Below are 25,186 nucleotides of genomic sequence, written 5' to 3' on the forward strand. Positions count from 1 at the left end.
ATTTTCTTTCTGTTGCGGTGTAAGTTCTTGCACCTTGTGGAATTTTAATGGCTTTACCCCGAGGTCATTTTTCAATATTTGCCAAATGGAATTGCGATATGTTCAAGTCGCTTCTTTATTTTTCGAACCATTTCTGCTGATGTTGCTGTTTTCTTTCGTCCACTTCCTTGACGTCGGTACGATACACAAAAGATTTATTCACATTTAAATGCTGGAGTGCTCTAACGATAGCCACTTGTGGTTTTCCAACCAAATATGAATAAATCACACTATCACGCTTGAATTCCATCACGAATAACTTTTTTTCTAGAAAATTCTGACCAAAAGGCTTTCGTACGCTTGTAAACAATATAATAAGTTGTCACTGGAATAATTTTAACAGCTGTCGGACGAGTGGCTTAGAAATGACAGCAGTCTGAATTTGGTTCCAGTTATTTCATCTCACCCTGCATGACATGTGGTTTGAACAAGACGGTTCCACATGCCACACAGCTCGAGTAACAATGGCCATATCGACAGGCGAGTTCGACGAACATTTTATTTCACGTTCGGTACCGGTCAGTTATGTGAAATAATCTTCAAATATAAAATAATATGGAACATGTTATCAATACAAATAAAGATTTTATGATTTTTTTCTGAATTTTATATGTAGTTTTCCCATAGCTTTTGAAAAATCACCCTATATAACCGAAGTTTTTTTTGAGACACCTTTCTCGATTTTGATGTTGGAAATGCACAATCTATGCCGCCGTAACTCATTACTTGGTAACGGATAGTGCCAAAAGGGTAATGTGGTTCGTCTAACTTTAAATGCTTTGTTCCAACGCTACAACCGATTTTTCCTTAAAGATATCGAAAAATAATTCCAAAGTTGATTTGTAGATTCTAGAGTCACAGAGTAGGGCCTGAGTAGAAGATTCTTGCAGATTCCGAAACAGAGCAAAAATTTAATTCTTGTTATTTCCCACTTTCCTTATATCGTCTAAAAACAAGAAATCCTGTCCTTTATGCCGCCGTGAAGCTCTTGTAAAAAGAAGTGACAAAAAAGGTAAAAAATCCCAAGTCAAGCGAATATGAAAATTTGTGTTTGAGCCCAAAAATAAAAAAAACAAACAAACGAACAAAGAATTAAACAACAAAAATCAAAACGCTGGAATTAGGTCAGCAGAGCTAAGAACGATGACTATACATCAACCGAAAAACAGCGAGCACACACACACTCATTCCACATACAAACATGTGATGCGATGATCTGCTGTGCTGCTGGTGGGTAACCCAGCTTCCCATTTAAAGTTTGGCTTCTTTTGTTTGTTTGTTCTTCTTTTCGAATGATTTCTGTTTTCATCTTTGCTCGTCATTTTTGTTTTTTTTTTTGTTTTTTGTTAAACGTTGATAAGTCATCATAGCTGTCTTGTGAGTGTGTGTTTCTGTTTTTTCTTTCTTTTAAATTCTGTTTCATGTCTAAAACGTACATCATATTTTTCAATTCGGGCTTTTATGTAATTGAAATAAAAACAGAAACAAAAACAAAGAAATGAAGTCAAAAAAATCTGAACGAAATTGTTGAAGTTCTTCTTGCTGTCCTCTCAATGGAATTAAGACATTTTTTGTATTTTAATTGTTTGTTAGATTGTCTTCATTATTTCTCTCTCTTTTCCCCCCGTTTGTTAATTGGAGGTTTGAAACAATTGTATTTGGGTACTATTTTTTAATCTGAAACTCCACGAGGGTTGTATGTGGAGTTTCAGAATAAAAAAAAACACATTCAGAGAGAAATTTATTTCAAGTAGACTAAAACAGGGGCAGAAACAGCTCACAAATAGTTGGTAGTTTTGTCCACAAGCCGTGCATTGGATGTACGTCACAGTGGTTTTACCAGTTCGGGCCTATGGGTGTATTGTTCAGTGGCATACGATCGAGTCCTGGTCCCTCATGTCCAAATTAACCACCGTGCAATGAGCCGTAGCCTTACTGATAACTCGAGCTCTTAAGTGCAACATGATACCAAACATCCAGCCATTGCATCTATGGTTTCACGGAAGCATAGCTGCTTGCTAACAGACGCGTCCATAATTTTCGGATAGTGGAACGCCCAAGAGGTATATGGGGTTTCTGCGAATTAAATAAACGGGTTAGGTGACCATATACATAGACGGTTCCAAGAGGGATGAATGTATTCTGTCAAAATCCAATCATTACACGCTCATATAACTTAATTATAATTACACCGTTTTTAAAAGGAGAAGGCAGTCGAAATTGTAAGAGAATTCTGTTATAGGACAACAGGATCAATACCTATATACAGGGTGAAATAAAAAAACAGGAACTAAGTCGAACGCCATTTTTTTAAATTTTATTGAATGAAAGCAAAAAATGTCGGAAATAGCATCAAATTTTAGAATAAGTTTAGATTTGTTCGAATTGGTCACCTTTGGCACGAATTATGGCCTTCAAACGGGCAATGAAACGTCACACACTGCCTGAATTTTGCTCTGCGGTATTTTGGCCCATTCCCGGCGAAGCGCTTGCTTGAGATGATCGACACTTTGGTATTTTTTAGTGCCAACCTTGCTTTCCAAAATACTCCAGGCACAATGGTCCAACGGATTGCTATCCGAAGATTTTGGTGGCCATTGTGCGTTGGAAATGAAGCGAGGAACCTCTTTTTATAACACTTCTTGGGTTGCGCGTGCTGAGTCCTTTCAGAATGTCCAAGATCTGCGTGCCCAAGGCTTTTATACACCCTCCGGAATATTTTCGCGATAATATTCGACATTCATTCTGATGCCACGGTCGATTAATACGAGAGAGAGAGAGGGAGAGAGAGAGAGGAGAGCGACCATCGGCTTTTATGGCGGTCCACACCATCACCATGGCCGGCGCTTGAGTTCTGGTGGCCAACCGAAGGTGCACATTATCAGCTGACCTCTTTGGCAAGAAAACGCTATCATTTTGTTTGTTTACAAACTGCTGGACAACGAATGTTTTCTCATCGGAAAAAACCAAATTCGACAGTTCACCACTTTCGGCCAAGCGAAAGACTCTTTTGAGTCTATTTTCTTACTGTTGCGGTGTAAGTTCTTGCACTTTTTGGAATTTCAATGGCTTTACTCCGAGCTCATTTTTCAATATTTGTCGAATGGGACAGTCTTATTTCTCACCCTGTATTTCGATAGTCAAGCCATCAAATTGAGTTCCATTCGGACTGCAAGAAAGCCCCCTTTGAAATACCTGAACTCATGAAGCTTTGTTTGGTCCCAGGACATAGCAATATAGTAAGGAATGAAGTGGCCGACGAACTAGCTCGAGGTCGGTTGATCTACCGATTGAATATTCTGTCAAACCACCTATAAGCTATTATATCAGCCGATTCTAAGAGGCTCTCATCGAAGAAGCCATCTGTCCGGCAATGACGAGAAAAAGAACCTGGTCCGGCATATTGCCTGACCACTGCATTATTAGATTTGACCTCTGGATGGGATAACGATGGTCCTGACTACGTGGACTATGTGAGAACGAAGAAGAGGTAGAGACGATTGAACATCTACTATGCAGATGTCCCACGCTCTCAAGCAAAAGTCATAGGCTGTTCATCATCCACAGGTTTGCTAAAATCATCATGGCTCGGCAAGCCTTCATATAACTTCATATAGATATATCCATCCCCTCTTTCTTTCCCAATTTTATGTCTTTCCTATCATAACTCGTTCTTCCTATGATGAACACAATGGAACAACCCAGCGAACCAAACTGTCCAAGTTCGGTCCAATTTTGAAATGAAAGTCGGAAGAAACTTCCAATGTTGGTGCGTATTCGGTCCGACTTGTGACCAAAAATTAGACCGAAGGTTTGGCCGACTTTCAAACTGAAGTCGGAGCGAATTCCCAAGGATATTCATAGGAAATTTGGAAGGGAAATTAGAGTTGTCAGAACGATATCGGACCGAATTCGGAAGTAATGTCGTACGCATTTCTGGAATTCCGAAGAAGATCTAATGAAGTTCTAATGTATATATTAACAACAAACACAAAAAATCTCTCAAAGAGCAAGAGAGAGAGAAACGTCCTCTAACTCTACAACAAGAAAAAACCAGTAAAGAAAGGTCAAAGTCGAGCTGGGCCATCCGTGCGTCTGTCTATTTATTTTTGTAAACAGAGTACAGGCCGCAATTATTGTCCCAACAAGATAAAATTTTGCATTTGTTTTGTCCAAGGACGAACCTTATTGATAATGAAGATAATCGGTCAAAACTTAGATATAGCACACATATATATCTTCGCCCCGACCACAGTGTGATGTGGGGTATAAAAGACAAATGGCTCAGAATTCGGACATACGTTGGTCGTTGGTCAAAAACTTCAGACTTTGAGCAAAAGGGTCGGACATCCGACATTTGCTTCGCTGGGAATTGTTTCCGAGTGAAGCAGCTGCCGCCTTCAGTGTAGCTGCGCACCTTTTTATCTAACCTAAACTAGGTTCAAAGTTGTTGAACAGCGTTTAAAGGATTGAAGGATGTATGATACATTTATTGGGCGAAAATATACATTCAAATAGTTAAGATTAAACACAACCACTTTAAAAAAAATCTATTTTTTCAAAAATGGCTCAAAAAGATTTTCAAACAATTGACACTTCATATCCTCGTTTCTTATTCTTTTTTTCTTTATTCTTATTCAAGTTCTCTGCCCTCATTTGTAAAATTTTGCAACTTCACAAATCATTTGAGTCACACCTCAAAAAATAAAACAGATCACACCTCGCAGAATAGTTGTGATCTCACACCGGTGTGATCGCAATTTAGATACTCTAGTAATAGATAGCTCGCTTCTTGTTCGAATCGAGGAGACATGGATGGACTTTATGCTTTCTTAACTATTTCGTTGTTATTGTTGTTTATTTCGAAATTCATAAAATTTAAGTTTATTATGTCATTGACTTTGGCATTTCGGTTTGTTGCTGTTGTGATTCTATGATATCCGGAATGTTGTTCTATTTGTTTCTGTGGAATTTCTTTCTTTGTCATTAAACTTCTTCTACTCCCCTCAACTTAGGAAAATGGGCAAATTTATTATTGTTTTTTTTTTTTTTTTTTTTTTTTTTTTTTTTTTTTTTTTTTTAATTTAATAATGAAACCGCCATGAAACCGCATTTCTTCTTTATGTCGTTAAATTCTCTCTTATATCATAAATTAATTATTTATTTCTATTTTAATTTGAAAGGCTATTAGGTAATTACTAATTCTTTAAAATGGCCTATAAATTTCGAGACTATAATATTACAATTAATAATATAAATTAAAAATAAAAAAATAATGTTGTGAAGAAAACTTGTAAATTATTGAAATATGAAGAAAAGAGTGCAATTTTGGTGCCCTATCATGTATTGAGTGAATATTATACAGAGTGAGAGGAGCCACTGGTCCGACATCTTATTCTTATTATTCCAGTGGCAGCTCATTATATTGTTTATAAGCGTACAAAAGCATTTCGGAATTTTCCAGAAAAAAAGTTATTCGTGATGGAATTCAGGCGTGATAGTGTGATTATTTTACATTTGGCTGGAAATCCACTAGTGTCTCGTCTTGTGTCTCGTACCATCGCTCGTTACTGTGATACTGGTAGCGTAGTCCAACGTCAAGGAAGTGGACGGACGATAACAGCAACATCATCAGAAATGGTTCAAAAAGTGACTTGATCGAAACTCGCGACGCAGTGGCCGAAAAATGGGCCGTGAGCTGAACATATCGCAATATTCTATACGGCAAATATTGAAAAATGAGTTCGGCGTAAAGCCATTGAAATTCCAAAAAGTGCAAGAACTTACACCGCAACAGAAAGAAAGTAGACTCAAAAGAGCTAAAGAGTTGCTTCGCTTGACCGAAATTAGTGAACTGTCGAATTTGGTTTTCTCCGATGAGAAAACATTCGTTGTCCAGCAGTTTGTAAACAATCAAAATAATCGTGTTCACTTGCCAAAGAGGTCAGCTGAAAATGTGCACCTTCGGTTGGCCACCAGAACTCAAGCGCCGGCCATGGTGATGGTCGCTCTCCGCTCGTATTAATCCACCGTTTCATCAGAATAAATGCCGAATATTATCGGGAAAATATTCTGGAGGGTTTATTAAAGCCTTGGGCACGCAAACATTTTGGCAGCAGACCTTGGACATTGTAACAGGACTCAGCACCATCGCACTCAGCACGCGCCACTCAAGAATGGTTACAAAATGAGTTTACTCGCTTCTTTTCCATTCCAGCTCAAACAAGCGCTTCGCCGGGCCAAAATACCGCAGAGTAACATTCGGGCAGCGTGGGACGGTTTCATTGGCCGTTTGAAGGCCATAGTCGGAGCGAATTCGCAAGGATATTCATAGGAAATTCGGAAGGGAAGTTGGAGTTGTCGGAAAGTTTTCGGAATGAACTCGGAAGTAATATCTTGCGCATTTTTGATTTCTCGGCACAAATTCCGAAGAAAGGCAAGAGAGAGCGAAACGCATTTTAACTCTACAACAAGAAAAAACTAGTAAAGAAAGGCCAAAGATGAGCTGAACCGTCCGTCCGTCTGTCCATGCATTTTTGTGAACAAAATACATGACGCAATTATTGTGCGATCGAGATAAAATTTTGCATTTGTTTGTGCACGATCCCGTTTAAAAGTCATATTTCGTGCCAAAGGTGACCAATTCGAACAATCTAAACTTTTTCTAAAATTCGATGCTATTTCCGACATTTTTTGCTTTCATTCAATAAAATTAAAAAAAATTATGGCGTTTGACTTTGTTGCAGTTTTTTATCTCACCCTGTATATATATGAATTCCTGGCGTTTTGATAAGATTTAGACTTTTGTAGTCTTCAAGGACCCATAGTAGAATTTTATGACAAATAATTTTGTAAAATATTTTGACGTGCCACGATCCCGTTCAAAGAGATTTTTAACCATGTTTTGAAAAAAGGCCCAAGACCCCTTTGTTGACTTGCTTAAGATTTTAAATATTCCCCGTATTATTATTGCCGAAGACACCTAAAATGCATGGATTTCATGAAAACTTAATCTGAAAATTTCCAGTACATTTGCGATGTAAAACTTTCAGATCGGCGATACACGTGTCTTCTCTTTTAGTTCTACTTTCATAATCTGCTGATTTTTTCCTGTAATTATTGAAAATATTTAATTTTGTTGCACAGTGTTTTAAAAATATGGAAACTCTATTTATAGCTTTCAAATACAGTTTTTTGATTCAAAGGAGATTTTATAAAGTTCATAACTTTTAGGCCATTCCTACGCTTAATGAAAATACGATATTTCTGATTTTTTCCCCATTGATCCGCAAAAAGAAAGAACACAATTTGAGCGTACTTCCGTTCGTAGTCTTTTCTTAGTTTGGGTGTTTAGACATTCGAACCAAATGCATGTAATCTCAACCAAACCGAAATCGAAATGTACGGAACATAACTGTAAAACTCGGCAACTCAAAAATTACTTTAAGGCATTTCAATTGCTTTAAAAAATAAAGATATGATCGTTCAAATATAATTTCGAAACCGTTTGAAGTTATTGCCGTCTAACATAAATTTTCAATTAGTTTAAATGTTGCACATTACAAAATGTATCTACATTTATTACCCACTTTGGATATGTATGTGTGTGTATGTAAATTGCATCAACACCATTCCCGAATGCAACAATTACAAGCTTGGAATTTTAATTTTCAATATTACTTAATACAATTATTTATGTCATGATTACATACTCACACACACACACAAATACCGCCGCCATACATTATGCTAATTGCCCGGAAAGTAATGAACACCAGTCTGACATTTATGACACATTGAAATGGACGGATGGACAGCCAGTTATGACCATTGACATTATTGTTATGTTTGGCCAAGAGGTCAAAGCGTAGTAAAACTTGAAAAAAAAAATCATTAATTTTATGTTTTTCTTTCTCTCTCTCTCTCTTTTGTTTTTTTACAGTCTTATCCAATCGCATGAAACAGCTGGCATACTCGCTGAAAGAATTCAATTTCGAGTGCATCGGCACAGCCCAGACCGATGATGAATTGGTCATATGTGAGAGTTTAAAGCAATTTGGTGATATTATCAGCATGATTGAGGATGAACGGGAGAAAATGGTATGTTGTTGTTGTTTAACTTGCCACAAATGGTGGCTGGAAATATTTACAAAACTCCTATTTCTTCTGTTTTTTAGTTGACACTGGCCGACCAACATATCATTGAACCTCTGGAGGATTTTCGCAAAAAACAAATTGGCGGCGTCAAAGAGAACAAGAAAAAGTTTGACAAGAAAACGGAAAAGTTCTGCCAATCACAGGAACGCTTCCTAAATATGTCAACCAAAAAGCCCGAAAATACAATACAAGAGGTGAGTGTTGCACAAAAAAAAATCTGATGGTAGATGAAAGAAAATGTGATTAAGGTTTATCTAAAAACTATGACTGATTTGTGATGACAAGGTCTTTATAAATATTGGAGAAACAGAATTACGGAAATTGTATTCGATTATATTTTTTTTTTTTTTTGAAGAATTAGACCAACTTAAATAGTGGCCGCCATGAAAAGAAAAATTTTATATCTGATGTAAGGCACTGTATTCGTACATTACATATTGCATAGAAATACCTCTGTAAAAATTATTTCAAATATTTTCCTGAAATAAGAAAAATGTAAATATTTGACCAGACCTCCGAAAAACTCGCTCTAATTTGAACAAAGAGTAAAACTTCCTCGAATTTGAGTGCGTTCCTGGGAGCAGAAATAAAACGAGCAAACTTAATTTTGCGATGTTGCTCGAATATGAGGGAGCTATATTATTCTCGCTTTTGAGTAGGAGCAAAACTCGTTCCAAATCATCTGCTCTACTCTCCGAGGACTCTTTTAGTTATTGTCATACAGTTGTGTATATTTTGTACAACATCACTCCCATCTTCCCTCTCTTCTACTCACATCGCATTTAGTACATTACTGGTACTGTTATACCCCTTCATCATAGCATGGAGGGTATATTAACTTTATCATTCCGTTTGTAACTTCTTGAAATACTCGTGTCAGATCCAAGAAATATATATATATTCTTAATAAGCGTAAAATTTTAAGTCGATTTAGCGGTGTCCGTCTGTCTATCTGTTATAACCACGCAATCTTTCGAACGAATTGAAATAGAAAGCTAAAATTTTGCACACATGTGTTTTTTGCCAGCAGACAGGATAAGTTGGGCCATGTTGGTCCACGTTTTCATGTAACCCCCATATAACAGTACCTCCCAATATTAAGTATTTTGATTATTTTAGCGATATATTTTACCAGAGTTGTTTAAAATTTTGTATTTAAAGTTCATAATGGGTACTACAACCTATAACAAAAATCACGTATTCAGGTCCTCGTCCTAGTATAGCCCCCATATAACGATGCCTCCCTGTATTCGATATTTTGATGATTTTAGCGGTATTATTCACCGGAATTGTTTCGAATGTCGTAATTGAAGTTCGTAATGTGTACTACAGCCTTTGAAAAAAGAACACATCTTCGTATAGCCCCCTTATAAGGTATTTAATTTGAAAGATATTTTTCTACGGATTTTTGTTTTTTTTTTTGAAAAATTTCAAGTTCCTTCGAAATAGTGGCCGAACTTAGCTGCTTTTAAACTTGTTTTAGTACTAATAATGCACGATTTTTTAGCCGAATTTTACCTTCTTCAGACAAAGGTAAAAATAAAATTTCTAAATTCCTTAAGGTACTTTTGGTGAAACACAGTTTTAGGACATTTAGTGCCTTTTTGAAGGAGTAAATATTTGCCCATTATACGGCTAAAATTAGTAATTATATCTCAACTTCTTTTTTGCACTTTTGAGTACGCAAAAATCTACGATTTTTGGAACTTAGTTTTGCAGGCAGTAAAAAATTTAAAATTAAATTAAATTTAGAACTTTTTATTATTTTTCTAATTTTTTAGAACTTTTTATTAATTTAATATTCGCTTATTATATATGGCTTAAATGAAGTATTTTATCTCTACTCCTTTGCATTCATTACAGTTTTGATACTTTTTAATACCCAAGAATGTACGATTTTTAAATTTTATTTTCACAGGCAATATTTTATTTTCGTCAGACATCGCTAAATATCGAATTTCAAAGTTCGTTCTCAAACCGAACAATATTTAGTACTTTTTAGCGCAATTTTTAGCACAAAACTCAGTTTTAGAAACTTTTAGTGACTTTTCATAGACCTCATAAAATGGTCCATATATTTTATACGCTAAAAGTGATCCTCATGCTAAATTTAGAATTATAGCTGTATATTTTCCCTTGCAGTACATTTATATGGGGGCAATACGATATCGTGGACCTATATAGACAATTCTATTTCAGGAGGAAAGGTACTCACAAAGAACTCCTTGTGTAGAATTTCCAACAATTCCATTGAAAATTTTTGCTTAAATCATACAAATAACGAATATCGGAAGGTGCCGTTGTACTTTTAGTAACCAAAACGTACGAGTTTTTAAATCAAATTTCGCAGACATTATTTTCTTCTCAAGCAAAGCTAAATAAAAAAATGATAGGATTCCACATCAAATCACAAATTGCTCAGTACCATTTTTCGTAAAGACTGTGCATATCTAGATATTTTTCCATTACATGGCACATCCTTTCATCAACCATACCTATCTTAAATCCGACTTTTTGACATATGCAAGGAGTCCAGCATCATCCCAGCTAGTACCGGTGATTTAATAGGATGGATCATTCTTCTTAATGGTCGAAATATAATCGGTCAATATTTTCAGAGGGTGCCTCATTTTCTTGAAAAAGTATGTTATTTGCGTAGATATTGCGTAGATTATTAAAAGCTAAAAACATAAGTCCGTTATTGCAAATATTCTATGGCCTTGGGAAATTATTTAAAAAACCATGCTAGTTGTCCTTGTGTCTTTGATTTAAGTTTTTTTTTTTTTTTTTTTTTTTTTTTTTTTGAAATATTCACAAGTCTTCGACAGTTGATTAAAAAATATCCTTTAAAAAATAAAGTTGGTTGGTCTTGTATATTTTAAAGTTTAAAGTAAAGTTGAAAAAAATAATTTTTAAAACAACAAGGTCTGTTGGTTTGAATGTTTTTAAAATTCACATTTTCTTGTTTGATGCTCCTCGAAAAAATATTTTCTACGATTCCTTGTTTATTGGTCAGATAGTCATTGAAATCCACTTTTGTCGGTCTGACAGTCCTTCAAATATATTTTCTTAAAAATAAATGTTTTTGGTCTGACAGTCCTTGAAAAGTATAATTTAAAAAACCCACGTTGTTTGATCTTATAGTCATTTGAGAATTCAGATTTGCTTTTCTGACAGTCCTTGTCAAAATATATTTAAAAAAATATTCTCAATAAAATCCACTTGTGTTGGTTTCATAGTCCCTGAAAGACTATTCTTCTAAAATCCATATTTTCTTGTTTGATGGTCTTAAAAAAAATATGCTCCAAAAATCTCCGTTGGTTGGTTAGACATTATTTAATAAATGTTCTTAAAAAAAACTCGGCTTTGGGTCTAATGTTATTTAAAAAAATATATTTAAAACAGATTTGTTGGTTTGAATGTCTTTGAAACCCACATTTTCTGCAAAAAAATATTCTGTTTTTCTATAAGTCCTCGAAATTCACCGAAATTTTGTTTATTTATTTAAATTGGTCTATTCCAAAACAGAATGTAAATGTTTTTCCAACGATAACCAATTTTCATTTTTTGCTTTTGGAAAAATTGCAAAACTAGATTTTTGCAGATTCTGCAACATTGTAAATACCAATCTCTAAATTATATTTAAATCCTCTCATCATAACCACATCATCACAACACATATTCAGTAAATTTTTTTATCCCTCATTTCCAATGTGGCATTAATATTTAATTGCTTTCCGACACACATTTTTACCAAGCAATTTTACATTTCCATCAATGTTTGTTTTCTGTAAATTACCAAAAAGTTTTCAAATTATGGTTTTCTTCGTAAATTGCAATTTATCTAGTCTGAAGTTTTCCTCTTCAAATGATACGAACGTGCTCATCTCTGAAAATATTTTAGTTCCCTGTTTTTTTTTCCCCGGAAAAAAGAAAATCATTGAAATTCTTGAATAAACATAATTTTACAGATTATTTGAGAGATAAATCCATATGTTCCATAAGCCGTTTTATGTGTAAAGAAAAGTTTTGTTGCAACAAGGATAAGGCAGGACTGCTAAAAACTTGGCCCAGAAAATCAACAAAAACCTTTCCAGAGATTGCCATCGAAACAAAAACGGGCAAAAACAAACGCCCTTTTAAAAGAAATGTGTCTGGCTCTCGAAGAGAACATGAATTTAATTTTATTTATTTATTGTGGCAATAACAACAACAACAACAACAATGGCAACTAGTGAGCTGGCAAATGAATACCGAAAGGATACAAGTTGTAAGAAACTTGTAAATTCAATAACAGTTAAGTGCATCTGCCAAATGCAAGGAGGCAGCTACAAAGGCTGCCGGCAGTCAGGCAGAGAAGTACTTTTGATGTTGCCAATATTTGCCCGGTTTTTTGCATCCTTTTTCTATTTTAGTTGTTTGGCAAATTGTTATACAGTTTTCTTTTTTCGCTGTTTCTCTCACTCTCTTTCGCACAGTTTTTTCGTCCTTTTTCTTTGCAAACTATTTTGTTTTGTTGCTGCTGCTCCTTTTCGGGTTCCTTGACCTAAGTTAACATTAAAAATTTCATTCCACTCCAAATACACACACAAAACATCCAGCTATTGTATAATGGGCGAACGGAACCAAAGAAAGAAAGAAAGAACGGCATATTTGCTAAAAATAGTTATATACAGAACGCTCCCCCACGCCCACCCTTTGCTACAGTCTCTCAAAGCTTTCGGAACAATACTTTACCACCTACACTTGCTTAGCCCACTCTCAACAAAGGAAAGTTTCAACAGCAGCCTACCACTGCTATGCACCTACCTATTCAACGCCCTCCGCCACCCACAACTCCAGCCGGAGAGTAAACAAATTATTCAATGAGAATTCACATGAAAGTTCTTCTTCCTATACATCGGAATAGTTATTTACTTTAGTATACAACAAACACTGTAATGCACTGGCAGGCAGACAGACAAACACGAAAAGCTTTTGATCCTTTGGCATGACTCCCACTACCCATCCTTACTCGTCCTCCACACAGAGCAAATATATAAAGGAGGCCAAAACAACCCAAACCACAGGACCCGCATGAAAATCGTTTAAAACTCCATTGTATGGTAAAATTAGAACGAACGGTGTTCGTGTGATGGGGGTGTTGGAAAATCCGACTACATGGGAATTAGAGAACGAGAGAGTTAGAGAGAGAGAGAAGCCAACAATTCTTAAAACAGGTTGTTTAGTTAGGTGTATAGAGAAATAGAGTAAAGTGTAGTTGCGGATTATTAGATTCACACAAGCCTTGTAGGGATAGAGAGAGATTGTGGTCGCTATAGTTATTGTGGTTCACGGAGGTCATTATGGCCAGGGAAGGATCGAAATGAAGGGGTTTTTAAATAAATAACCTCAGGCTACTGAGGTGAGACTTTTTTCCCTCCACCAAAACGTGCCTCGTCGGAATAACTATTTTAGGCCCATTGGAAGAAATCCGCATCGGGACATTCGAAAACGATCTGGGGTGTGTATATTCGTTCATCTGTCTGGCTGGTGCGCACTATAACTCTCAAAGGGAGTATCAGCTATGGTCTAAACTTGATCGTAATATTATTATCAAATTTAGACCAAGTTAGGAAGTGGGCGGTGTCAGCCCACTCCTTCTGATACCATCCTCACAAAAGGTCAAATTTTTCACAGAAAACATATACCCCATAGAAAAGTGCTTGGTCAGGTGCAAAAGTTGACAACATCGCTTGGCTTCATCAAGTTTTTGAAAAAAAAAAAAAAAAAAAAATGAACATTCAAAATGCGAATTAAAATTCCGATTGCTCTCAAATTTTTACTTATGTGCTAAAAGGTACTAAATTTTGTATTATTGACTGTGAAATTATTGACTGAGAAATGTAGCCAGTTTTGGAAATTGGTACTAAATTTGGTATAACTTAAATTTTGGGGGAACCGGTAGAGTTGGAATCCTGAGATTTGAAAATAAGATTTATGAAAATTTGTACTTAAGTGTACTAAATGGTACTGAATTTTTCTACAATTTGGATGAACCAATAGAGCTGGTATCCAGAAAATTGAAAATAAAATTGCTGGCGGAATGTATGATTGGGATATTTAGGTAGTTGTGGAAATTTATACTTAAATGTACTAAATTTGGGACAATTTGGATTTAGGTAAACCGATAGAGCTGGAATCCTGAACTTTGAAATTGGGATTTCTGTGGGAGTGTAGGATTGAGTTATTTGGGTATTTTTGGAAATTTGTAGAACTGTAGAATTGGGGTATGTATGAAGTTTTGGAAATTCGTACTTATGTGTACTAAATTTGGTACTAGTAAAGCTGGAATCCCAAAATTTAATATCAATGTAACTGTGGCTGGTTGTAATTAAAATATGGATATGGTTTTGGAAATGCATCCTATATTTGTACGAAAAGTATTAAATGGTACTAAATTTGGTATTGGGTGAAGGGATAGGGCTGTAATCATTAAATTTCATATTGAGGTCGCTGTTGCTGTTTGTGGTTAAGATATGAAGGTAGTTTTGGAAATAGTACACATTGTACGAAAACTACAAAATAGTACTATGTTGGTAATGGGTGAAGGGATAAAACAGAAAACCTAAAATTTGATATGGATGTCACTGTTTGTGTGTTTGGTAAAGAGAACGAAATGCCGTTGGGTGTTGGTATAAAGATGGAATTCTGAAATTTGTTAGCGAGGTCACTATTGGTGCCTAGGGTGGAGGGAAGGATGTGGTTTTCGACATGGGTAGTATAACTGTATGAAAAAGATTGTAATGCATTTGGGATTGTATCTTAGGATAGAGATGGAATTCTGAAATTGAATGTGAAAGCCACTGTTGGTATATAGTTTTGAGAGAAGCAGGTGAATTTGGGAATGCGTATTATGATTGCTCAAAAAGTACTAAAGGTTACTAAATTTGGTATTGAGTGAATGTATAGAGCTGGAATACTGAAATTTTATATTGAGGTCACTGTTGGTTTCTAGGATTTAGATATGGTATTGGCCATTTTTTATTATGAAAAAACGTTGAAATGCTTTTGGCCTAATATGCTCTTCGGTAAACTTCAAAACGAAAGATTTAGAGATTTTTTTTGTACAAGAAGTAATAATTTTTCTATTATCCTTTTCGAGATACAGAACTGGTGCAGCTGAAAAGTTAGTACCATGTGTGATGTTTGTTTGGAAAATTTGTTCAAAAACTAATGAAAAAATTGTGAATTTTAAGTACTAAAATGAACTGGTGGAACGACTCTAAAATTTTTTAGCTGACGAAGTAGCGGGCACTTGCTAGTTTCAGATAAAATTACATCTGAAAAAGGAATAGTACATCCCCCCAGAAAAGTACAATTTAACTAGTTCCTCTTTTTTTGTGAAAGAATTTCTCAGGCACTGAAATATTTAGTTGCTTAAAAATGTCTCATCATTTCTTCCTTATTCAAACCATATTTCTAAACATGCAAGTGTCCCATGTAACCAGCTAGCTGCATGTACACATACTTGCAGCGCAACATTGCAACGTGAACTATGTCAATATTGATGCTGCTCCCTGCCGGCCGTCTTTACTCCACCACCACCACCACCACTACAACTACAATTTCATGTTCTTCTCGCTATCACATTTCGTTTGCATCATTTGAAAGTTATCCTTAAGAATTTTAATGGGCGGAATAGCATCTTGTATCCGGTATCCTGTAGATAAGAAGCATCAAAACAGCATCGCCGTCAACCTTTATTCCATTTTAAGGTGCACGCTTTATTTGCATTTCATCTTCTTTGGCTTGTTTTTTGTGAAATATTTTATGGTCATGATTCCTATTTGAGTTAGTTTCTTGCCAACAGATTCACTTCCTTCTTCGTTGAATACCCCATACAATCTGTTCTTATTTTTTTATCGCTATTTCATGGTACCTGAGTTTGCATATTTCATCCTTATTTTATGGATACTTTTCAGAGCTCTTAGGTGCATAACGAAGATGGTTTTGCCTTTAAAATGCAATTTATATTCAGTGAAGGTCTACGGTGCGGGAGAGGGAGGAGATTTAATAATTCTGGAAAAATTAAACTAATAAAAATAAAGTCATTTGATGGGAAATGAAGAATTTCGACGATTTTAAATATTCCTCATAGCAGAAGAAGTTTTGAAAATAGATTAAGATAATATTTTCTAAAAGTCAGTTAAAGGAAAAGAACGTGAATTGGAAAAATTAAAGAATTTTTCTGTGTTTCAATATTTATCATACAAGTAGCATGAGAAACCCTCTTATTTTGGCCATCAGTTTGAGTGTAATGTTGCAAGTAAAGAACACGATTGGAAATAGAATATAGATGGCGTGGGCTATGAAATATTGTCCTATATTCAATATCAATGATCTCTCGGAATATTTAATACTCTTCTGTACTTAAATTTTCCAAAATGTCACCATTTTTGTTCCCCGGTATCATAGACAATTGAAAAGTCTTCTTAAAATGATAAAATTTAAGAAATATGATATAATTGTAGCATAGATGGCGTTCTGTTTAAAATGTTTACTAAATGAAGGGTATGTCTGTCTATTTTGAACCCTTTTAACACGAATTCGAAAACTTCCCAGTATCTTTTCGTACTTTGGCAGTATAGATTATTTAAATTATTTCTCAATACCATAAAAATTACGAATCTTAACAAAAATAATATAATTAAAGTGTAGATAGCGTTTTTTCTAAAATACATTTCTAAATTACATTTCTGTCTGCATATCTTTGTATTCGTATCTTTTGTAGTACGAATCTCAGAAATTCACTGTCTGCTTTAGTACTTTTACATTATGACCAAAAACCAGCTTACGTCTGGGGGAACAAAATGTGCTAAATCTGAACTGGCTTTTACAGACAGAAAAAATAAATTTTCACATAATATAATATATTACTATCGCTATCGTGGAAGAAGTTCCGAAAATGACTATTTTTCCTGACCAATTCTTCTTCCATAAAATGAAAACTTATATAAAGGAGTAAAATGTGAAATAATAAAATTAAATTTTCATAGAACTTTTGTTGTTGCAAAATCGTCAGGCAAAATCCCATTATTGTTGTTTTTATAAAAACAACGTTTGTTTATGAGTGGAGAACGATGGTAATGTTTACCAGGGGGTAAGGCAGGGAATACCTAGGTTTCGGAAAGAGCCACCAATCCTCATCAGTTCCCAAGAAACCATGGGAGGTAAAACAGCTTCACGAAACTACAAAAATACAATCCTGAGGTTATACCTGCTTCCTGTCAGCATTATTCAAAATTACATGTAGCAAGTTGCTCTCATTTATTTTTGTATACAGGGTGAGATAAAAAAACTGCAACAAAGATAAACTCCATAATTTTTATTTTTTTTTAATATTTTATTGAACGAAAGCAAAAAATTTCGGAAATAGCATCAAATTTTTTAATAAGTTTAGATTTGTTCGATCTGGTCACCTTTGGCACGAATTATAGCCTTCAAACGGCCAATTAAACCGTCACACGCTACCCGAATGTTGCTTTGCGGTATTTTGGTCCATTTCCGGAGAAGCGCTTGCTTGAGGTGATCGACACTTTGGTATTTTTTTTAGTGCCAACCTTGTTTTGCAAAATACTCCAGACACAATAGTCCAACGGATTGGTATCGGGAGATTTTGGTGGCCATTGTGCGCTGGAAATGAAGCGATATCAGTATCACGATAATGAGCGATGGTACGAGACACAAAAGATTTATTCACTTTTAAGTGTTGGAGTGCTCTAACGATAGCCACTTGTGGTTTTCCAGCCAAATATAAAGAAATCACACTATCACGCTTGAATATATTCACCCAAATGCTTTTGTACACTTGTAAACAATGTAATGAGCTGTCACTGGAATAATTTTAACTGTTGTCGGACAAGTGGCTTAGAAATGACAGCAGTCTGAAGTTGGTTGCAGTTTTTCATCTCACCCATATTCTTTTACTATAAATGTATTAATTTATGCCAAAATCCAAAGCAGCTCGTTTTAGTTTAAAAATTGTGAGGAGCGCCTAAACATATGCTCCAAAATGTCGAATATGAGTGTTCACTCTACTTTTAATGAGCGATGTCATTTGTTCAAAGAATGTCATATATCAAAAAATTATCTTTCGAGAATACTGCATTTAACTTAACGATTTAAATCTGTCTTCCCGAACTAAAAACATCATAATATAATAACATAGGAAATTATTTACAACGAGGTCCACCCAGATATCAGTGCTAAATTTCAATGCAAGATTAAGCATGGTTCATAAATTCAATACACCATATTGAAAAAATCTCTAAACCCAGGAAAAAATCTCTAAATCCGTGAGTTCAAGATAGACTGAGACAAGATAGGAAAGTGCCAACCACTCTTTGAGTAAATGAGCGATATGACAAACATGATTTGTAAATTAGCTTCAAAATCCCAGTCCAATCCTAACAAGTTATCTTTTTTAACTTCTTCTACAATTTAATACAAAATTGTTAATCAAGCGCAGCTACACTTCCTCCTCAACAGCATCAGTTTTTTCACATTGAAAAGGAAGTTTCGAAATCTAGTTCATGTTACCATATTTGACTGGCTGGCTGTCTGCTCTACTGATTGCATTTATATTTGGTAACATGTGACTCCCTGGCTGCTGGATGTGTTCATGTACACACGTATGTCTTTATCCATGCCACGCCAAGACACTGCTCTGCTCTGCAATCACAATGTACAAAACATGTTCCGCGATATATACGGTCAGATTCATTATGTCATATATTGTCGAATTTTATGATTTATTAACTTTCATGGCTGATTAAAATCAATTTATGGACTTGGTCTGTCACACAACCGGCTAAGCGGCCAGTACGACTTGTTTCACGCAAAAATCAAGTCAGTCATACAACAACAGCAACAGCAAATTTAGTAGATGTATAAAAATTCCGCCGAAGATGACGGCAGCGATGCGGATTTTGTGACTCTGACCATAATACGAGTGCATTTGTGAATGTATCAAAAAACAAAAATTGAAATAGAAAAAAAAATCTTGAAAAAAAAAACAAACAAACAAACTGTAAAAATCCCAACTTGAACTTGATGCAATGAATCGATGTTGAATTTCATTCGATTGGCCGTTGTCGTCGACGTTATCGCCAACATTTGCGGTTGTTGTTTATTTCGTTTCTTTTTCGTTTTGTGGCTTTGTGTTATTTTTATGCACTATTCTGCCAGCTTTAAAAACGTTTCATGTGCGAATGTGCGTTGCCTTTCCATGAATAAGTTGTCACAAATGTGAGGGACTGTGCCTAGCTGGGGATCGGTGCTTGGTTTCGACAATCAGTAAAGTTTACGCACGAACGCATTCACTCAAATGTGAATGTCGGCTACAAACTATCTTGGCATTTCTTTATCCGAACAAAGTTTCTAATCGAGCGCCAATAGACCTTGGCTACTCTGCAAATCAAAATAAAAAGTAGTGCAACTTTTGCATTCTAGAGGCAGACACGGGGGATTCACGAAACATATCGTAGTTTTGGTGGTAAGGTAATTTCGATTAATTGATTCTGGATTTTCGTACTAAGAGGGTATGAAAAGTATTCAAATATACTAAAAAAATTAATACTCGGTATTGACAAATGGAATGAGCTAAAATTCTAAAATTTGGAATGAGAGTCACTGATGAAGTGCGGGATAGATGCACTAAAGGGTATTTGGAAACTCGAACTTTAAGGTTACGAAAAATTCTAAAATGTTATTAACCTTCAAAAATGATACCATTTGGTATTATGTGAACGGAGAGAGAGAGAAAAACATTTGGTATGAGAATCAACTTTGAAAAGTAAGTTTGATACATGTGAAGGTGGCTTTGGAAATGTGTATTAATCGTACAAACTGTACTAAATAGTACTAAAACTGTTCCAAGCTGGAATGAAGCTGGAATTCAGAAATTCTGTATTGGGTTCCCTTTTTTGTAGTTGATTAGTGATAAAGAGGTTGTCCTAGAAATGTGTACTGAAAATGCATCAAAAGTACGAAGTAGTACCATATTTGGGTACTATATTTGATACAATTTAGAATTGGGTGAAAAGATTGTGCTCAATATCTGAAATTTGGTATGCGGATCGCTATTGATGTATAACCTGGACATATTGAGGTGGCTGCGGAAATTTATGCTATATTAGTACGAAAAGTTCTAAATGGGCTGGAATTCTCAAATTTTATATAAACTCAAATTTGGTATCTGAGGTTGAGATATGAAAGTGGTTTTGGAAATGTGTACTATAATTGTACGGAATATACTGAATGGTACTAAATTTGGCATTGGGAGAAGGGATAGGGCTGAAATTCTGAAATATTATATTTGGATAACTGATGTTATCCTAGGTTGAGATATTAAGGTGGAAGTGCGTCATATATTTTACGAAAAGTACTAAATGGTACTAAAGTTGGTATTGGGTTGGAATCCTCTAATATATATGGATATATGGATTTCACTGTTGGCGTCTGTTGTTGAGATATAGAAATTGTTTTTAAATTCGTACTATAATTGTACGAAAAGTACTAAATAGTACTAAATTTCATATTGAGTGAAGGAATAGAACTGAAATCCTGAAATTTGATATAAATATCAATGTTGGGGTCTGTACTTATGATGTGGAGGTGGTTTTGAAAATCCGTACTATAATTGTTCGATAAGTGCTAAGTGCTACTAAATTGGGTATTGGGTGAAGGGTTAGAGCTGGAATCCCGAAATTTGATATTGAGATCTCTGTTGGTATTAGAGATTGAGATGTGGTGGTGGCTTTGAAAATGTGTATTACAATTATATGAAGTGTACTAAATAGCACAAAATTTGGTATTGGGTGAAGAAAGAGAGCTGGAATCCTGAAATTTGATATGTTGGTGGTGTTTGTGGTTTTGAATATGATGGTAGGCATATTTCACTAAATTTAGGAATGGGGAATATTTAAGAGTTCAAATCCTGAAATTTGATATGAATGTCACTGTTGGTATCTGAGCTTGAGGTATGGAGATTGTCTTGAAAATGTGTACTAAAATGTTACGAAAAGTACCAAATAGTAAAAAGGGATAGAGCTTGACTACCGAAATTTGTAATTCGATATTGGAGTCACTGTTAGTTTCTAGAGTTTACATATGGAGTCGTTGAAATATTTTTGCACAGGAAAATTTGATGTGGGTCCATTGTGCAGTGGTTTTACTTATATCCTCCTCGGTATTCTTGAAACTGAATGAATTTGAAGCCTTTTTGGCATCAACATTTCCCTATTTATCTTTACGAAAAGGGAAAAACTTCAATAATATATAAAGCCTTGGAGGTCTAAACATTTAGTGCGACTTATGAAGTTTTGATTAAAAAAAAATCTCGCAGCAGAGCAAATAGTGAACTGTCAAATTCACTGGTATAGCCATTTCTGTGCTTTTTCAGTGGAATCTGGATTTAATGCTATACACCCTGTATTAAAATCCCTATTGTTATTTAGCTGCAGAAATCAGACCATGTGAACCCACCCCTCCATGCTTGTCAATTTATTTTCGTTTGCCAATCTCTGGGATAGAATTGAACTGGATTGAAAATAATTGAAAATAGGAAAGTAAACAAAATTCCAGTCGGAGAAATACGAATTGTGAATGATGATTAAATGGTTTCAAACCGCAAAATGGAAAACAAGGTAGAGATATAACCGCGCCTCCCTAGCCCCGAATGATTTCAGACAGACAAACGAAGTGCATATGAAGATGCATAATAGACCGGCAAGACAATAAGACATTGTCGTTGTTGTTATTTGTCTTGTTTTGTGGTAGCTAAACAACAAATACAAATAATTTAAAAAACAACAACAACATCATAGCAAAAGCTATGGAGAGCAGCAGCTACGTATTTCAATAGTAATGGAAAGTATCTCAATTGAAAATGGGTGGATGCCAGGAGTGAAGGCAGTGTTTCCAATTTTTCACCGTGTTCCCATTCTCTGATTGTCTCTCCGTCTGTCTGTCTGTCATCTCTATTTGTCTACCTTGTCTACATTTGTTGGCAGTCGCTTAAAATTTCATTGGAGTCTGATGCATGCTTGGCTCAAAAAGCGCTGTTGCCTCCACCAAAACCCGACATCTATCATTGCCATGATTGAGTACCCCCTTGTGGGCGCCCTATCTATCGAAAATGCTCTTGTTACTTTTAGATAAATGTATGTTAGATTGTATGTGTGTGTATGTGCGTGCATCGAATTGTCTCAAGAGTACCGTAAATCGTTTTGCCTCAATTGATTTTTCTTTTGATTGCAAGCAATGTTTGTGAGTATGTGTACATGTGGACATACACATGTAACTACATGTGTGCTGCTATAATAGGAAATCAAACCGTCTGAAAAAACTTCAATACCTGGCTAAAATTTCAAAAGAACTCTAACCGATTGCTTGTTGTTGTTATAATGATCGAATAAAACACTGCATAAAACCGTCTAATTTGAGTATCAATACATTGATCAATCAAGTGGCAAGAATTATGAAAATAAATTAATCAGAATGAGGAAGAATTACTCTCAATAATGTTAAGGGGTCGGAGGGTTCATTAAGACATTACATCAAGTTGGTTTGGGAAATCTTTTATTTTTGAGAAGAAAATCAAGCAGAGTTCGAATGTGGGGTCGAGACCATCAAAGTTGTGTTAGAGGAATGAAATTATTCAGTGTTCGAATACTGGATCGGAATCATCTACAATCGTCGTAATAATACCAGAAAATTTTTTTGACGTTACGATCTGCTAGTATATTGATATTACCGCCATATTTTGGACCTAAAGGTGAAAAGTACACCCGAGCAAAAATGTTCATAACAATTCGGGTTTCCAGTTGGTATATTCTGTCCGATAAATGAGCATACTTATAAAATTACTAATACATACAGGGTGTGATAAAAAAATTGCAACAAAGTCAAATGACATCATTTTTATATTTTTTTAAAGATTTTATGGAATGAAAGCAAAAAATGTCGGAATAGCATCAAATTTTAGAATAAGCTAGATTTGTTCGAATTGGTCACCTTTGGCCCGAATTATGGCCAATGAAACCGTTACACGCTGCCCGAATGTTGCTCTGCGATATTTTGGCCCATTCCCGGCGAAGCGCTTGCTTGAGGTGATCGACACTTTGGTATTTTTAGTGCCCACCTTGATTCCCAAAAAAATCCACACACAATAGTCCAACGGATAGGTATCCAGAGATTTTGGTGGCCTTTGTGCGCTGGAAATGAAGGAAGGAACCTCATTTTGTAACCATTCTTGGGTGGCGCGTGCTGAGAGCGATGGTGCTGAATCCAGGCCTCCAGAATATTTTCGCGATAATATTCGGCATTTATTCTGTTGCCACAATCGATTAATACGAGCGGAAAGCGACCACACCACCACCATGGCCGGCGCTTGAGTCAACCGAATGTGCACATTTTCAGCTGACCTCTATGGCAAGTGAACCCGATCATTTTGATTGTTTACAAACTGCTCGACAACGAATGTTTTGCCATCCGAGAAAACCAAATTCGGCAGTACACCACTTTCGGCCAAGCGAAGCAACTCTTAACTCTTTTGAGTCTATTTTCTTTCTGTTGCGGTGTAAGTTCTTGCATTTTTTGGAATTTCAATGGCTTGACCCCGAGCTCGTTTTTCAATATTTGCCGAATGGAATATTGCGATATGTTAAGCTCACGAGCCATTTTTCGACCACTGCTTCGCGGGTTTCGATCAAGTCGCTTCTTTACTTTCCGAACCATTTCTGCTGATGTTGCTGTTTTCTTCCGTCCACTTTCTTGACGTCGGACTACGCTACGAGCGATGGTACGAGACTCAAATATATATTCACATTGAAATGCTGGAGTACTCTAACGATAGCCACTTGTGGTTTCCCATCCAAAAATAAAGAAATCACAATATCACGCTTGAATTCCATCACGAATAACCTTTTTCTGGAAAATTGTTCGCTTGTGAACAAGATAATGAGCTGTCACTGGAAAAATTTTAACAGCTGTCGGACGAGTGGCTTAGAAATGACAGCAGTCTGAAGTTGGTTGCAATTTTTTCATCTGTATATCAGCTTAGGTTATGGCAAATATTGGCTCCAGAACTTCACTCACAAGGTAAACATTTTGAATAATAATAACTCTAACAAAATTTGAAATCAGTTTTCGATTTTCTTTAAACGTAGCACATTGCAGATGCTTTGTAATAACATTAGATCAAAAGTGAAATTGGGATATGTAGCTCCAAATGCTTTGGATATATATTGTCGGAACATCGACTGAAACTTTCAGAATTTTGGTCTCTTTTTGTCAGATTAAAGTTCATTTGTGATTAGGTGAGGACAAAAAAAAAATGGGATTTTATAAATCCCATGCAGTTTTCCCATTCATTTTGAAATAAAATTACTGCTCCGCTGAACTTTATGGCTTGCTTGATTCCACAAATTTCCCAAAATTAAAAACTGCGCTATCCATAGTCAAATATTTTGAAGGTTCCTAATTCTGATATTTATTGCAAGTCTCCTCAAGAGAGTGATAATATGAATAAGATGTATAGCCTTGCGGGTCTTCCTTTGTTTTTCCCCAACGAAATATTTTATGCCAATAAAGGGCTTGTACGACTTGTTTTCCCAAAAAAAAAAAAAAAACGTAAATCAAACAAAACTCCCCCATTCAACCATATGCGATTTTAATGAGATTTTGAGGTTAATTTTCCACAGACCATTAAAAGAGGAAACCGGTCGAACACGTGCTGCCAAATATCTGCAACATAATCGCCAAACGTTTTTCCGTCGCTTTGCATGAAGCGAATGGTGTTTGGGGTTTCCCTCTTCTTTTGCGTGCTGCTGTCCTTTTTTTTTGTTCAATATTTGTTTTGCTACTTTCTATTTTGCTCTGTTGGAACGGCGAGAAAAGTGGGTGGTTAGTATTCAACCCTCCCCATCCTTAACTTCTATTTTACATC

The 25,186-nt window shown here is 35.5% G+C and overlaps 1 protein-coding gene across 5 annotated transcripts in view; it reads left to right on the plus strand.

Moving 5' to 3' along the window:
- Positions 1–25,186, plus strand: part of LOC101892505 (rho GTPase-activating protein Graf) — a 214,584-nt gene that overhangs the window by 155,647 nt on the left and 33,751 nt on the right. For all 5 annotated transcript variants that reach the window (XR_009342306.1, XM_011294963.3, XM_011294962.3 and 2 more), the window contains exons 3-4: positions 7,982–8,139; positions 8,217–8,390. Coding sequence is in view for 4 of the 5 variants with exons in the window: in XM_011294963.3 (XP_011293265.2) it covers positions 7,982–8,139; positions 8,217–8,390 (332 nt within the window). In the remaining variant the exon portion in view is untranslated. The remainder of the gene's footprint in view (positions 1–7,981; positions 8,140–8,216; positions 8,391–25,186) is intronic.

The sequence above is a fragment of the Musca domestica genome, unplaced genomic scaffold, assembly GCF_030504385.1.
Source record: "Musca domestica strain aabys unplaced genomic scaffold, Musca_domestica.polishedcontigs.V.1.1 22, whole genome shotgun sequence".
Taxonomy (NCBI): domain Eukaryota; kingdom Metazoa; phylum Arthropoda; class Insecta; order Diptera; family Muscidae; genus Musca; species Musca domestica.